The 17,577-nt window shown below is 33.0% G+C and overlaps 1 protein-coding gene across 2 annotated transcripts in view; it reads right to left on the bottom strand.

The window, feature by feature from the left end:
* Vps50 (VPS50 subunit of EARP/GARPII complex) overlaps positions 1-17,577 on the bottom strand; it is a 120,253-nt gene that overhangs the window by 64,081 nt on the left and 38,595 nt on the right. For both annotated transcript variants that reach the window (XM_015506724.2, XM_015506726.2), the window contains exons 13-14: positions 8,734-8,866; positions 5,740-5,831 (exon numbers count right to left, since the gene is read on the bottom strand). In XM_015506724.2, coding sequence (XP_015362210.1) covers positions 5,740-5,831; positions 8,734-8,866 — 225 coding nt within the window. The remainder of the gene's footprint in view (positions 1-5,739; positions 5,832-8,733; positions 8,867-17,577) is intronic.

Here is a 17,577-nt window from a genome sequence, read left to right as displayed (position 1 = left end):
TGTAAATCAATGGATGTGTAACTGATGTGATTCTGCAATCTGTGTATGGGGTGAAGGTGGGAGTTCATAACCCACTTGAATCAAAGTGTGGAATATGATATGTCAAGAAATTTGTAATGTTTTGAACAACCCACAATAAAAACTAAAAAAAAAAAAAGAAATTATTATAACAATTTATACACTCACCAATAATCTTAAGAGTGCCTGTTTCTTTGTAAATGTTTGTTTAGCAAGAATATCTCTATACTAAGATCATAAAAATATTTTCCTATATTTTAAGTACTGTTTTCTTACTTTCAGGTTTAGACAATATATAATGCTTGCTTGGAATTTATTTTTGCTTATGGTGTGAGACAGAAATAATTCTAATTTTATCAAATAGATAACCAATTTTCCATATTAGACTTCCAAATAAAACTTAAAACTATCAAAACAAACTAAAAAAAAGATATGATGATAAAGTCTTCTTTCATACAGAATGACATCACTGAATTAAATACAGGTTATGATGTCTTTGGTCAAAAGTATTTCTATTCTGACAAATTAAATGTAAACTATTAAGAATCAAAATGGACAGTCCACTGTTATTCTACCATCCATTTATGAATTCCATGTTTTTATTATATTTTGTTCTATTTGTCCAAATTGGGATCAAAACCCCAGAATGGCAGGGAGGCAACCTATTAAAGCCAGAACAATGAAGGTAACTGAGAAGGGTCATAAGATTGATTACATACAAGGCTGAGTAAACAGATAAACATATTGAGGATAATAGGAACCATGTTTCTTGCTGATACAGTAGGGAATTGCAAATATGAAATGGGGAAAAGCTAGCATAAGCCCTATCTTGGACTGAGATAGATTTATCAGTGTAAACTTATGGTTTCAGTGTGTATACATAGGTAAAAAATAAATACAATGTACAATGTGTGTATGTGTATACACATATAATTCTTGGTCTTACCATGCATAGGCCCTGAAACCCAAGAGCAGCAACAACACAACTAACTACAGTCAGATCTTGGTTTCCAAATACCATTCCCTTCAAACAGGAAGGTCAAACGTGAGTCTGGAACATTTTGTATGAAAAAGTAAGTCCCCAATAAATGATGGAGAAATTATGACAAAACACAAAAACTATCTTGATGGGGGCTCCAAATGACCACAGCATGGGCAAGATGCCCATCAATTAAATAATGATAGTGACAGACTATACAATAGATTACATATGCGGTTGCAAATGCATATGTATATGTATATGCTCATATGTATGTGTATACATATACTCATATATTATTACTCAATGATAGAAATAAATTAATATATAAATGGGAAGAAAATTCTTCCCTATATTAGAATGCCAATTAATAAATGATGAAGCAATAACAATTTTAAAAATCATGATTTGAAAATCATTAAAGTAAAAATAAGCAATAAAAAACATAACTATATTATAAAACTAGTGGGTGATAACAATAGAGCGCCAATTCTCAAAGAAGTGATAATTAGCATTAGAAAATATCATATAATAACATTGATAACAATAACAGCAAAATAATTATTTACGAAAAAATATCAATGGAAACTAAAATTAATGAGTGAATGTTAGATAAGAAAATATATTTTTATTTATTATGATTTAGATCTGAGGTGTCCCCTCAGAATGTTCAGAAGTAAAATGAATGAATTACTACAGCTGTAACTGGGTGGTAACTATAGGCAGGTAGGGTGAGACTGGAGGAAGTAGGTCACTAGGGATGTGCCTTTGGGATTAATATTTTGTTCCTGGTGAACATAACTCTCTCTTTGCTTCCCTGTTGTCATGTCCTGAGCTGCTTTCTTCTGCCATGCCTCTCCTCCATGATGTTCTACTTCACCGAGGGCCCAGAGATATGGAGTTGGATAGGATTGAACCTCTAAAACTATGAGCCAAAATAAACTTCCCCTACTACACATTTTTCCTGTGTCAGGTATTTTGGTCACAGCAACGAAAAGCTGACTTCTTTTTGGAAGCCATCTTTTCCCGAATAAGTATCCATCAGTAGGCAAGAGTAACTAACTTCACAGTGGAGGTACCTTACTCAAGTTAACATTGCCAGTGATGACATAAATTGGAATCATGTGCCATCTGATGGGTGGGAGTGAGAATAACATAGTCTCAACTTCCATAATAATCCTTTTAAAAACCTGTGACCTGAAATTAATAAAAGCACATCAGACAAACTCAAATTGAGAAACATTCTACAAAATAACCTATCTGCAATCTTCAAAAATGTCAAGATTATAAATGTCAAGGACTGAGGAAACCTTCTAGACTAAAAAAGATGGAAGGGATATGACAACTAAATGCAGAAAATGGCCTTACACTGATCATTTTTTGCAAAGGGCATGTCTGAGACAGTGCAAGAACTTAAATGGGTCTCTTGGTAAAGGTTATAGGAGTTCCTCACACTGTTGATACACACACACATATTCCATTTTGTAGTGTATCTTGATTATTCCTGAGGTTATGGGGAGAGATATTGTCTTACAACTGACTCCTCTGTAAAACAGGAATAAATCTTTAGGAGAAAAATCTTCTTTGATTACAGGTAAATTTTCTGCTTTTATTCCAACTCTTTCTTTTGTTCACTGCTTTATCTGAATCCATCCCTAGCCAAGTATGCTTTGTAATTCAGGATTTCAGATGTTAGAAAGGTAATAAACTCAACATAACATTAACATCCCTACACTAGGGTCTGCAGCAAAATCCCCAAATCAAATACATTAATACTCCCACAACATATTAATGTTCACTTAAATGCAATAAGTAAGTACTATCGATACCTTAAAAAGACAATGCTGGTCAGGTTCTATTACCAAACAAATTCAATTCAGGTCAGATTTTGCCTGCTGACTGTTACCAAAATAAAAAAGTAAGTTTTTCAGAGCTTTTGCTTTTTTTCAATAGCACTGAGCCCTATAATTTTAATTTAATAAACATTCCATGAGTTCCTAAAGTACACAAAGTCCTGACCAAGAATAGGCTGAGAAGTGGGCTTGGGGATGCAGAGGAATCTGAGGAGCGGTGGTGGTAAAACTACTCCAGTGCCTGAAAGCTAAAATACAATTATCTATACTTAAAAGCAAAATGGTTTCCATTAACTGTCCAAATGCTTAAGCAAAAAGGGTTTATTAAACTTTATATTTAACAGATTTTCCTATATCATGAAAGCCATCAGGTTGTCAGATTGAATGGAAACTAGCTATGAAAAATGCCAGGTGTTTCAAAGTACACTGCATTACCAGAAATTATACCATGGAAGCTGTTATGGTTTAGATATGAGATATCTCCTCAAAAGCTCATGTATGTGACACACAAGAATATTTACAAGTGAAATGATTAGATTATGAGAGATGCAATCTACTGGGTATTAATCCACTGTTGTGGCTCAACTGGGTGGTAACTGCAGGCAGGCAAGATGTGGCTGGGGGAGGTAGATCACTGGGGGTGTGCCTTTGGAGTATGTATTTTGTCCCTGGTGAGGAGAGCACTGACTATCTTTCTCTCTTTCATGTCCTCAGCAGCTTTTGCTCTGCCATAACCTTCCACCAAGATATTCTATCTGACTTTGGGCCCAGGGAAAGGAATTAGGCTCACTGTGGACTAAACCTCTGAAACCATAAGCTAAAATAATCTTTTCTTCCTCCTTTAAGTTGCTCTCATCAGGCTTTGGTCAGAGTGCTGACGAAGCTAACTAAAACATGCTATAATTTCAACTAAGTACAATGAGGGTCTATTAGGAGACTAAATCAGAAACAACTCATCTGACCCTGGGTGTATATTTAGTTGATATAAGATTTTTCTTTTCTTATACATAATTTTCAAAAAAAGTGTCCCAAATCCACATTAATGATAAATTTAAAATTAGTTCAATGTGATTATAAGAGGAAATATAAAAGTCAAAGCTCTTACAACTGTCATATAAATATATTTTATTTTATTTTTTTTAATTTTTTATTGTTGGTTGTTCAAAACATTACAAATTTCTTGACATATCATATTCCACACTTTGATTCAAGTGGGTTATGAACTCCCACCTTCACCCCATACACAGATTGCAGAATCACATCAGTTACACATCCATTGATTTACAAATTGCCATCCTAGTGTCTGTTGTGCTCCGCTGCCTTTCCCATCCTCCACCACGCCCCCTCCCCACCTCTCCCTTCCCCTCCCTTCCTCTCTCTCTACCCCCTCCACTGTATAACCTGTATAACCCTGAGGGTCTCCTTCCATTTCCATTTCCCTTCTCTCTCCCTTTCCCTCCCACCTCTCATCCCTGTTAAATGTTAATCTTCTTCTCCACTGTATAACCTGTATAACCCTGAGGGTCTCCTTCCATTTCCATTTCCCTTCTCTCTCCCTTTCCCTCCCACCTCTCATCCCTGTTAAATGTTAATCTTCTTCTCCTGCTCTTCGTCCCTACTCTGATCTTAGTTACTCTCCATATATATATATATATATATTAAATTATAAATTAAAATAGCATATCTACTATACAATTATAAAAAATTAGAATACTAAATTATAAATATTAAGTGGTATTTTAGGAGATTTGTTTTTCCTAAATGATTGTTTTTTCAAGAGAAATCCCATTTAAAAGTGGTCAAACTAAAAATCAGTTTCACAAAAAAAAAAAAAAATCAACACATTTTAAAAGGCTATACCATGGTCAAAAGGTCTACAATCTTCCAAGGTTCTAAGAAGTTCCAAGAAGACTTACCCTCTAAGAAATTACACTTTTATCTGGGAAGTACCAAATTTTAACAAATTAAAATATTATCTGATTATGACAACTGAGCCACTAAACGGAAAGAAAAACTTAAGATATTGCTGTGATCTCAATGTTTGGACCCTCCCAAAATTCAGGTTGAAATCCCAACCTCCAAGGTAATGGTATCAGGATGTGGGGACATTGTGAGATCTTGAAGGTGAAGCCCTCAAGAATGGAATTAGTGCCCCTATAAAAGATGCCAGAGGGATATCCCTTTCTGTTCCCACCATGTAAGGGCAGAGCAGTAAAACACCACCTATGAACAAGGACAAGGGAACAAGGGAACCAGGTTGTTGCCAGAGACCAAATCTGCCAGAGCCTTGATCATAAATTTCCCAGCTTCCAGAACTGTGAGAAACAAATATCTGTTGTTTCTAAACTACCTAGTCTAGCGTATTTGTTATATACAGCAGCTCAAATGGACTAAAACATATATCTTCAGCCAATAAGCATGAAAGATTCCCTGAAAGGCATAAAGCTCATTGAAAAGAAAAGTTTTCATTAGTGTTTCTGACCTACATAGGTCACTTACTTATTCTTTTCCTAAAATTACGAGAAAATAATTAAGAAAAGATGAATAAATGAAAAAAATAATAGAACATCTCAATTTAAAAAAAAATTATTTAGGAAAGCATAAGTTTGTAAGGACTAGAATATCAAAAATGTAATTAGAAATTCATGAATATCTTTCTAGGAACATTTTTAAACTAAAAGACTTTTTCTACTGTCACTTGTAGACCAGTATAATTGCCAACTAAATTACAGAAATTAAATTAAATGACAACCTTGTTCCAAAGAAAAATAACATATTTTAAATCTGTAAAGATACAAATACAGAAAATTTGAGAAATTATTTTTAAAACAATTTTGACATGAAGATTTCTATTACTTCTCTAAAAAAAATAATTTTAAAAAACCAAACCTGCCATATTCGTGTAAGTCCATGTTCTAACTTCTTTTTCACATAGCCACGATCAAAGTTGGTTTCTTCAGTACCCATCACATTACTTCCTTCTGAAAGTAAAATATAATATGTATTTTTAGATTTAATTTAACAATTTTTTGTTTTCCAAATAACTCCACGTGACTTGTGAGAAATCAGATGGAGTTATTTGGAAAACAAAAAATACAGAAAGCATGTTTAATATTTATACCCAAAATAATACCAAAATACAGGTATTAGGACTAAACCCATTCATAAGATAGATAATTCTAGTCAATGAAATGCTAAAGATACCTGAGACTATTCAATCATAAATGACTGGAGTTGGGTTTCTAACATAGGTAGTAGGGTCCCAGAGATCAGGTTCTTAATGGTTACATACTGCCTACTCCAAGACCACATGACAGGCTGGGGTAAGGGCACTACAGGACCAATTAACTAAACTACTAATTAATAGGAACATCAATAAGAATGAAGATTGCAGAATTACTCATACAATCAAGTGATGATGCATAATTTTATATTTTTCATAATAAATAATAGTAGTATTCAATATAAATTATCGAACAATGTAAAGTTCAACAGGTAAGATCAACAATCTACCTCAAAATAAATTCCCCCAAGGAACTGGAAATACATATATTCATTTATATTAAAGAGAGTACATTTTTTTCTGTGAATACAACAAAGTCTATTGTCATGTCTTTTTAGGTTAGCAGGTTATCCACTGGTGACCAGAAAAAGGCCCTTGCACAGCCAGACCACAGATGCCTACCTAGTTGACTTCTGAGCATTCCTAGAACTTAAATGAAATGCAAATTTGGCCATTATAGACAAAGCAGCTTAGGGAAGTGCCTCAACTGCAGCTTTAGAATTTTATTTAGAATGTTAAAGTATTAGAATTCCAAATAGTATCAGTACTGAGCTGTGGCAGGTGAATTTTAGAGTTCTCTGCAGCTTTATGAAGTTCTATGAAGAATAATTTTCAAATTACTGATTCCTACAATTTTATTCCTGAATGTGAATATGAAAGAATTAATTTCAGGTTATCAAGTGAATTTTTAGAGTCCTAGATAGCCTTGAAAAATAAAGTTCAGGGTCAAGGAATTTTAGTAAGGAAGATAAGTATATAAGGCTATTAGTTTTGAGTCAGTATTCCAATGAATGTAAACTTAAACTAATGCAAAAAGCACGCAAGCTTCACCATGTTGAATACATAGACATTGTCCTCTGAATTTGTTTTTTTTTTAATTCTTAAAACACTTTTTGACTCATAGTTATTGTACATATTTATGAATTCTTATATCTAATGTATGTTAATTCTGTTACATCCTTTCTTTTGGTTTCTCATTAATGTATTTAAAAAAGAAAAAAGAGTTGCTCAAATGTTGTGTCCACATCTAGAAAAATTTAAAGGTTGCCAAAACAGGCCAAATCCTGTGAAAAACTGGAATCTCAGTAAGCCCAGGAATTCCTAATACACTTAAATTAAAACAAACAAACAAACAAAGACCCTATAGGCATCTCAGGATTATTATTATAGTTGTTATAATTATCTCTTGATCTATTCTCTTTCATGATAGTTACAATAGCCAACGGAAGAACCTGACATCCTTCTAAACTTTACAGCAGCAGCCCTGCAGGATAGATACTTTCCTAACTCTGGGTTTTCTGTTTTGTTTTGTTTGTTAGCCTACCATTTAAAGGAGCAAACTGAAGACTAGAGAAGACAATTTCTTCCAGTTCTCATGGCAGTGAAAATTTGAAGCTAGGCCTCTCAGATTACCCAGCCTGTGTTCCCAGAGGTAGTACAAAGGTTAAGTTTAAGGTGGGTAAAAACAGTCTGGTCTATACAATCTGTTGACTTGCTAGTTATCACATTCAGGATCTTGCACAGGCTAAGCAGGTGACCCCCACTTGAGCTACATCCCCTGTCCAGGGACCTACAATCCTGGCTCATAGCTAATCCTCTCTGCCTTCTCCTCCTCTCCCTTCCTTTACCTTCTTCAACAGTGTTTCTTAATAGATGAAGATCCATCCACAGAATTTTCCTCTCCGTTTTTGCTTTCTATATTTATGAGGCTCTTATGAGTCAAGAAAGAAATTAAATCGGTGTCTTCCAACCTTTCAAAATTCCATGTTTAATCAGTGAGATTTGGATGTTTCCTGTACTACCCAACCACAGAAACCAGGTACTTCAGAAACTGGAAAGTACTAAAATAATTTGATTAAATAGCAACATTAAATTGTATCTGCCATACAAAAAACTTGTGCAGTATTATTTAGTTTATCCACATTAAACAAAATGTTGATAAAATAATTTGTTGTTTTAAAAAGTATTTTGAATACTTAACCTCAGCTTTTGTTTAAGGATAACCAATTTAAGTTATATAACTACACAAATGAGGCAATTTAAATAAAATGGCTAGTAAATAATTTAGCTCTTCTATATATGACAGTTTTTCAAAGTTTCACTTTCCTATTTTTGGAAAGGAAAATATACTAATTCTTAGAATCTAATTTTATTAGTACAGCTTGAAAACTGTATAAAAATAGATTAACACTGAATATTTAACACTGAGTTCATAGTAAATCTAAGTAGACCAATGTCTTACTTAGTTTGACATTAATAATAATATTTTTTAATATTTTTTGTTTCTCCTTCTTCCTCCCCTACCCCTTCTCCTTCTCCTTTAAGAAAAAGCTCCTTCTCTATTGAAAAAGCCATCAGCACATACTCCTGGAAACTGGTACTATCAGTCACTTAAAAAGTCCTTTGGTCCAGTTAATTCCAAAAGGTAATGGAGCTTTTGCAGTAGCTGAATCACTTTCTTTGCTGAACATTTATTTAATCAATGGTCACTGTAATAGTATCTGAAATTGTAAAGGAACACCTTTTCCCTTTTGTTTATCCATACTCTAGAGATGTGGCATACTTTATATTTTAATTTTTAAAATAAAATAATTTCCTACCAGAAGCTGAAACAGTTTCCTCACTGTCATGCTTTTCATGCCATTCCATAGTCCTGTAATAGCTGAGCATTACTTCCCACAGTGCTTTACACAGGTCGGCAAGACACGGAATATAGCTGTCTGGTGTCACATGCTGAAAAAAATGATAACAGCCCAATTTTCAAATTATTATGTTACTTTTATACTCAAAGTTAATTCAAGTAAAATGTTATGTTATTAATCAAATTCATTTGAAAAGTTAACAATAAGAAAATTTTTCCTACTGACATACCTAAAGAGAAAATTCAATAGTAAGAAAAAATTTTAAAGTAATTCCCATTTCATCATGACCTTTTAGTACTTATTAGTAATAACAGTTCATATACTATGAATCAGTTATGCTCACAGAACTATGGAGAATACAAGATATTACAGAATTAGAAAGTATTCTCATAAACTACAGTATAAACCTCCCCAAATGTCTTTCTCAAAGACGTAATTGTAAACATGCACAGACACCTTTATATTTAAACTTGGGTCTGAGTAACAACCAGTAAAACAGAGGCTGCATTTATAATTCAATGATTTCATTTGTGTAATTTAAGTAATCACCTTTGACAAACTACAAATTCTTTAAATCATATGACTATAGATATCCTATAATTGACAGTAATATTTTAAAATTTTTTTTTAGTTGTAGATGAACACAACACCTTTATTTTATTTATTTATTTTTATGTGGTGCTGAGGATCAAACACAGTGCCTCACACATGCTAGGCAAGCACTCCACCACTAAGCCACATCCCAGTCTCTTGACAGTAATATTTTAAAGTAATTATTCACATTTAAAAAGACTGTAAAACAATGTGATCCCAAATATTCTAACTGATGGGGATTCACATGATTGTTTTTCTTCTCTACCCCTCATAAAAACAATGTCGTTCTGCTTTTTCTTTTCTATTTTATAGGCTTCCCATTTGTCATAAAGCAGCCTTTGTACCATTATTTGAGATTTTCTAGCATTCCTTTAGTATATAATTAATCCACCAAAACAAATCAATGCTAATAAAACACTGAAGGTAAAGACTTTGGCTTATTAATATCTGCCCTATTAGTAGGTCTAAGAAGGAACAAAAAATGGTTATCTCAACAGATGCTCAGAGGAAAAAAAGGGACAACATTCAATACCTATTCCTAACTAAAAACTCATGAGAAAAAAACAATAGACTTATATTTTTCTTTTTTTAATATTTATGTTTAGTTGTTGATGGACCTTTATTTTATTTATTTATAAGTTGTGCTGAGAATCAATATTTTCTTAAGATGAAGAAATTCTAAGGCATATGCACTATGGTTAGGAAGAAGGTAAGGGTGCTCATCACCTCTGCTACTATTTAACAAAGTTCTAGAGATACCAGTCAATGAAAATAGACCAGAAAATACAATGAAAAGCAGAAGAATAGGCAAATTTAAAAAAAGCTGAACAATGAGAAGCAAAAGAATAGGCAAGAAAAAAAAACTAAACAAGAAAAAAATAATAAAATTATAATAGCACCTAAAGAAAACATGAATAAAATCCTGTCTAACCTTTATAAAGAGGAAAGCTCTTTTATTTACAACTTGAAATTCAGAGGTAATGTTGATAAATTTTATTACATAAAAATGAAAACTTGGGCTAGGGTTGTAGCTCAGTGGTAGAACACTCGTCTAGCATGTGCAAGGCCCTGGGTTCAATTTCAGCACCACATATAAATAAATAAAATAAAGGTATGTGTCCAACTACAACTAAATAAATAAATAAATAATGAAATAAAAAAATTTGCATGGCAAAAAAACACTACAAAGTCAAGAGACAAGTGATAAACTTGTAAGATAGTCACAGCATATATTCACATTAAAGAACTAATATTCTATATCTATAAAGAGCTCTTAAAAGTTTGGGAAGCTGGATACAGTGGTATACAGTTCCTGTTACTTGGGAAGCTGAGACAGGAGAATAGCCTGAACCTAGAAGTTCAAGGCCAGTTTGAGCAACATAGCAAGATCCTATCTCAACAACAACAACGACAAATGTTTGGAAAAAATAAGCAAAAAGTGTTATAGAAAAATGGAAAGAATGTACATGAACTTCACAATAAGATACAAAATTCTCATTCATCACATTAGTGAAAATTTTAAAGCTGCCCAATGGCAAAGATCCTCTCCTTAATCAAACTTTAGCCAGGATCTTCTGAATACTTTACAAGAGGGCCCGAACTTTGGTCTAAAAAGATCTGAGCACACACTACCATGGTTGCTAATGGCTCAAGGTCAGGTCCCTAGGATGACACCAGACCCCTTAAAATGCCTGCCTCAGAAAACTCAAGGCTACCTAAAGAATTTACTGTTTATTTCAGTTAACACCTGAGGATGAGGCCATTGTCTCCCTGTCTTCAGGGAAAGATAGAAACCTAGGAACTTCCATAAGGAGCAGTCAGCAAATCTAAATGGGTTTCACATGGAATAGCCCCATTTCTAGCTCTTCTGCAATTTTTCACTTCTTGACTCCCTATGACCCTTCTATGTATCCCCTCTTTTAAGGGGAGTCCCTTTAAAATGTCTAATCGCCTTTATACAAAACAAAGTTGAGCTCAGTTCAAACTGGACACCATTCTACTGGAAGAGTATAACACTGATTAAAACCTGTCTGGCTTTATTTACCTCTATATTATACACAGTCTGTGGCAAGGCTGTGAAAAGACAGATTTTCTGATATAATGCTGGTGAAAATGAAAAATAGTACAACCTCCTCAAGGAAAGGAAATTAGCATCACATAACAAAACAGCATATGTATTTTCCCTTCTACCCAGGAATCCCCCTTCTAGAAATGATTATCCTGAAGATATACCTTAAGCAATGTGAAATGCGTATGCACAAGGTTAGTCATTAAAGGATTATTTGCAAATACAAAATAATGACATCTATCTAAATGTTCAAACAAGAAGACTGGTAAAATAAACTAAAATATCATTCATAAACACAAATGAGGACTGTGCAGCTATGAAAAATTATTTGGGGTTAACTTCTCATGCTTGCTTTTATAATTGCTACTTTTACAATAAACCGGTCTTACTCCTTTTTCCTTTGTTTATTTTAGCACATCATTAAACATAATCCACCTCTTATTCCACACACAGATACTGAAAGCCAATACTGATGCACAAGGTCAGGAAATGGCTAAAGGAAGATGGCAAAGAAAAGCAAAAGTCACAAAAAGTTCTGGGCTTCGACTCAGTAATCATTCACTTGAATAAAGGTACTCCTTTACATGTAGATTTTTCTAAATTTCATAAACTCGACTTTGCATAAATTTATATTTGTATTATGCAAATATATTTAATCTAAGTATATCCCAACATTCTTTCTGGTAGATAAGGGAAAGGCAGTATTAGTCTTATTTTTTGCCAAAGAAAAATTATTACTATACAAATAACTATGTTATAGTCCACCAATTAATTTCTATTATACTTGTCACAGTTTAACAAACCAGAAAATTAAAACAGACCTACCACCTTCTATTCTCCACCCAACCACTGTATAACTACATTTCTGCCTATTTACTTGAGGAATCAGAGGAGATCCTTTCCTAGGGCTATCACTTTGGGGTTTGCTGAAGTTTAGTGGATTTATATGAGATATACACACATGGACATACATGTAAATTCTTATTCAAAAAAGGTTGAAATTATGTAGTGAAGTATAGCAAGGCTTTTTCTCAATGATTTAAGTATAAATGATTCATAGATCTAGTGAAACCACTAAACTTACCTGAGTCTCCCAAAGAACTCAAATTTTATTATCTTCAAATATATTCATATGTATAAGCATAAGACCATGACATACTCACTACCAGTTAACTAAATAATCCTTGCCTAAGTTTGTATTCTAAAATAGAAACAAATGTAGAGACCATCTTACTAAATTTATTATACACACATAATAAACAACTTACAGAAGAAAAGTAAAATGGGATAGATAAAAAAATGTTTTCAATAGATTTAAGCCCAGATATATTAATCTCTGTATAGAAGACTATGCTGGGAACCAGCTACATTGATCTTATGTTAATATGGTACCACCTTCCATTACACCATGCAACCAACTAGTGTCAACTCTCAGTAACAAATCTTTCTCATGCTTTTACTACCATATACTTAAGATCGTTTGCAACTAGTTAGTATTTTGAAATCACCTCCAAATTTCAAATACAGAATCTTATTATTACACAGACATGTGTGAATCGTGATCAAACAGATATCTCATTACTGATTGAGTCATTCATTAATTACTAAATTCCTAACATTAAAACTTAGTTCAAGTTCCCACTAAGGGGAGACTTGCTTGACAGAGCACCAAAAATATCTCATGACAGAAGAGCATTATATTTTAACTCCCCTTCTGTGTTTACATCACATGAAAATAGGAATGAAAGTCTTAAATTTAGAAAATATCCACACAGTAAGACACCCCAAAGAACCAAATTTCATGCCTTGAATTTTTTCCTAAGAGCAGATAGAAAAGAGAAATTTAATTACCAATACTTCTCTGTGTTCTATAGTTATTTTTCTACTTTCATCTTTAGTTGAAAGTTGTGTGGTTAAGTATAAAAAACAGTACAAGCTTTTGAGAAATATTTCTAAAAAAGCATACAGAAAAGAAGGGATACTTTAAGTAACCTAAGAAAAAAATTCATATCCTCTACAGAGAAGACACAAATGTCTCATAACATTGGTGATCCTAAAAGGTAAAAAATATCCTAGGGTGTGGGATTTAGAGATGATTCACAAATCCAGATATTACGATAGAAAAGTTCAACATGTTTCTACCATGCTTCCCAACTGGAACATCAAAATAGGCTGCTAAATCCAATCTTGAGCAATGCAGTCACAAAATCTACAAACATATTTCCCATTTCATTCTTATCAGTTCACAGTTAACATTTGGCACTCTCATCTATATTATTAACCATCTTAACCGACTTATCTGATCAGAATTAAAATGAAGAACTTATCAAAAGTAGCAACATGTGAGCCTTGATTATAAACAATGAATGTAGGCCACTTTCAAAGAATAGTATAAATCTTGCCATAAATATAAGTCTCTTTTCCAAATGTGAAGCACACAATGAAAGAATGTCATCTTTTGACATCTTTACATTTATTGGTTAAATGTCATGTGATAAAAATGAAAAAAGAGGCTACTGAGTTAGTCTTTTACTTATTATACAATTTACTTTTATACATACCAGAACTCTCCATTTCCAAACCTTATAAAAATTTGAGAAAGATGCTATTTTTAATTTAACTATCAAAATGAAAATCCACAGAGCTATCATTAAAGCATTATTTTTTTAAAAAAATAGTTAATAGATGGACACAATACCTCTATTTTATTTATTTATTTTTATGTGGTGCTGAAGATCGAACCCAGTGCTAGGCCAAGTACTCTACCACTGAGCTACAACCCCAGCCCTAAAGCATTATTTTGTTCTTGTTTCACATTTAGGTTTAGCACTCTAATCATATCCTGACAAGCACAAAAAGAACAGATGTTTTGGCTTCCTCACAGAAATCCAAAACTCACAGTGCCCCATCCTACACACACACACACACACACACACACACACACACACACACATATCAAAACAATAAAGGGTTATTACTATTGTTAGATGAATGCTGTTAGCACTGTGAGCTCCCATCACCAGAAGACGCTGGGACATTTGCTAAGACTCTGGAAATGTGCTGCTGCTCAAATCAGCACTAAGGCCCAAGGAACCAAAAATGTGTGGGACTGTACCCTAATTAAATGCCTGAGCCATACATTCACAAGACCCTTCTAATCTCTGATTACTTCTGTAAGTGCCAAGCTGCTAAAAATCTAAACATTTTAAAGTACTTTCTAACCACAGGAAACCAGAGAAATAGGACCAAATAGCTGAAAGAGCACTGAACTGGAGAGAACCTGTTTGTGCTTGGGAACTAACCTTGTGATGACTTGGTCAGGACTTCTGCATATCATTTCATGTATATAAATCCTAATGGTTAAAGCAAATCACTTAGAGTCTCTATGACACTCTATAGATTAAAAAATATATATGTGCATATGCTTTTAGCAAAACTGTCCTTGCACCTGACTGGACTCATTCATGATTTGAAAATTCAAATGTATGATGGAGAAAAAAATCATTCTCTTCTACCAGGAACTTTGTTATTAATATTAAATATGTTGATACATATAAAGACAACATAATGATATAAATGATCCCAACTTGGAACTAGGTAACCAGCATTGCTAAATTGTAAAATAGAACATGCTCTTTTAGTATCATTCTCAAGTTTTTCTAACTGCTGTTAAATTAAAATTCTTAGGGATATCCTTAAAACATTATTTTGTCTGTTTGACCCAACAGACAGCTTGATAATATAAAATAAGCATAGCACTTATGCTTACACACACACACAAAATGCTGTTAATTCCTGTGCTGAGATCACAATAAAATCACTATCAAATAAAGAATAGATCTTGGGGAGAGCAGGTTTCAAAACAGTTTTTCACAATAAGCTATTTTTTGTTTCTACCCTTTAAAGGTTAGTCCTTTATTTTTACCCCACTTCCTTTCCCCCAAATCACCCAGCTGCAGGCTAATTAATCTGAAGGGTTCTTATGCAGCAGAGAGGTCTTGCCACACCTAAGTTGGGTTCAAGAGAACAGAGGAATCCCTCCATTTCCATTCAAGAGAGAAAAGGCACAAGCTCCTTAGTAATTCATTAATCCCTGTGTACACTACAAACAGTGAAACCACCATCCTGAAACCCAATAAACCAGGCCCCAAAATCCACTGTTCTTTCACCTGCCCTGTGCTCTCTTATTCTCATGCCATTGGATACAGTATTTCCCTGATATCCCTGGACCCATCCATATAAAGTGTTCCTGTTTGGCAAGACACCACGTATTTGTAAAAAAGAATAGATCTGGCAGTTAAATTCTTAGTTTATTCTAGAAATGACCTGAGCAAGCCCTCAAATAAATAGCATTCCCTGAACTGTAAAGATTGCTCTCTTGGATCAATATTCAAATATTGGTAGCAGTCAGCAAGAAAAGAAAGGTCCTCACCTTTACAAGAAAATTAACTTCAACAGGCTATAAATGTCCCAGTTTAATTTTCTTAACATCCCAAACATGCCTGGGTGATAAACAACACAAATTATTTTTCACTTGCTACTTTCTGGTACCTGACAATTAAGCTATGAAATAAAAAATAATAATAAACAACATTCATGTGTTCAGGGAAAGGTAGCAAAGCAGATGCTGCTGATGTGGAATGTAAACTGAAACACACTTTCCAGAGGGCAATTTGGCAATACAACCAAGTCTTTAAAATGTAAAGACTCTGACAATGCATTTTCACTTCTCATGATTTATCCTAAAGAAATAACTAAACACACTTAAAGATTTAGCTTTAAGAATATTTATATGATATAGTGTTGTTCACAACAAAAGCTGGAAATGACAAAAATATGCAATAATAGGAAACTAGTTAATCCACAGAATCTTCAACACTGAAATACCGTCAAGTCATTAAAAGCTACATGAGTTCTTACTTATTGAAATGGAAAATTGTTCTTTACATAACCAGTGGGAAAAAATTATATACAACAGTGTATAAAGCTACTTTATCTGCTCACATACACATTAAAAAGATCATGCAAATACAATTTTTATATTCTTTTTGCTTTTCTTACAATTAATGTTATAATTATATATAGTCATTTTAAGACTGAGCATCATATTACTTAGTAACTACCTATATAATCTATATTAGGCCTAACTCCATAAAGACCATGAGTGACAAAAAACATTCAATAACAAATTAGTTTTAAAAAGTCAGAAAATAGGAAAGAAATAAAAGAACAGTTAATTATACAGAAAACCCAAAATCAAGATGGGCACTATATATGAACATTAAATTTAGTTCTGAATTTCCTAGTAGCTTAACATGTATAGTAAAGAAAGTCAGCATACTCTTACACTACCTGACGAAAGAAAATAAATTAATTCTTCACAACAGAAAGTGCCCTGAGAATCTAGGAACAGAAAAATGTTTTCTATTCAAAAAAGGATTTGTCTTTAGGTCTTTATATGAATATTAAAATAGACTGTCTTCAACAGGAACATATCGAAGATATTTACTGATTCTCAAAAAACTGACATTGAATTATAATCCAATTGATATTATTTATTGACATCACATGATATTATTCATAAGAACGAAACTTTAAAAGATTAAAGGTGGAACATTAAACTAGTCTTTAGTTTGCCTTTCCATGATGTATGCTATAAAATACCTGTAAAAATAAATGGCACAGAGGATGTGATCAATGTTGAATTTTTTTGCCTACTCAGATTTGAATTGTGTCAACATTATGCCAGTTGAAGACAAAGATGGCAATCCAATTTACTCATGAAACATTTACTAAATACCTCTAATGTGCCAGACACTGTGAAAACACATACTGAAATGATTTCTAAAAGGTTTTTTTAAAAAGAAATCCTAAATTTTTCCCCAAAGTATAAATATATCATCAAGTTCATTTCAAAAACAGAACTGGAAGTTCATTAAAATCATTTGGAAATGAACAACTGAAAAATGGTTGAGAGAACTTCAGCCAGTTTAGCCAACTCTATTATCAAAAAATTAATCAATGACATCTTAATTAACATCTTGAAATAATTTCCTTCAGGGAAACCCAACAGGCTGCCAAAGATTGCTATTAAAAAAAAAAAAAAAAAAAAAAAAACACCTGTGGAATAAAACTGATCA

Source organism: Marmota marmota, unplaced genomic scaffold (genome assembly GCF_001458135.2).
Source record: "Marmota marmota marmota unplaced genomic scaffold, marMar, whole genome shotgun sequence".
Lineage (NCBI taxonomy): Eukaryota > Metazoa > Chordata > Mammalia > Rodentia > Sciuridae > Marmota > Marmota marmota.
The sequence above is the reverse complement of the archived record's forward strand: the minus strand, read 5'-3'. Positions and strand labels throughout refer to the sequence as shown.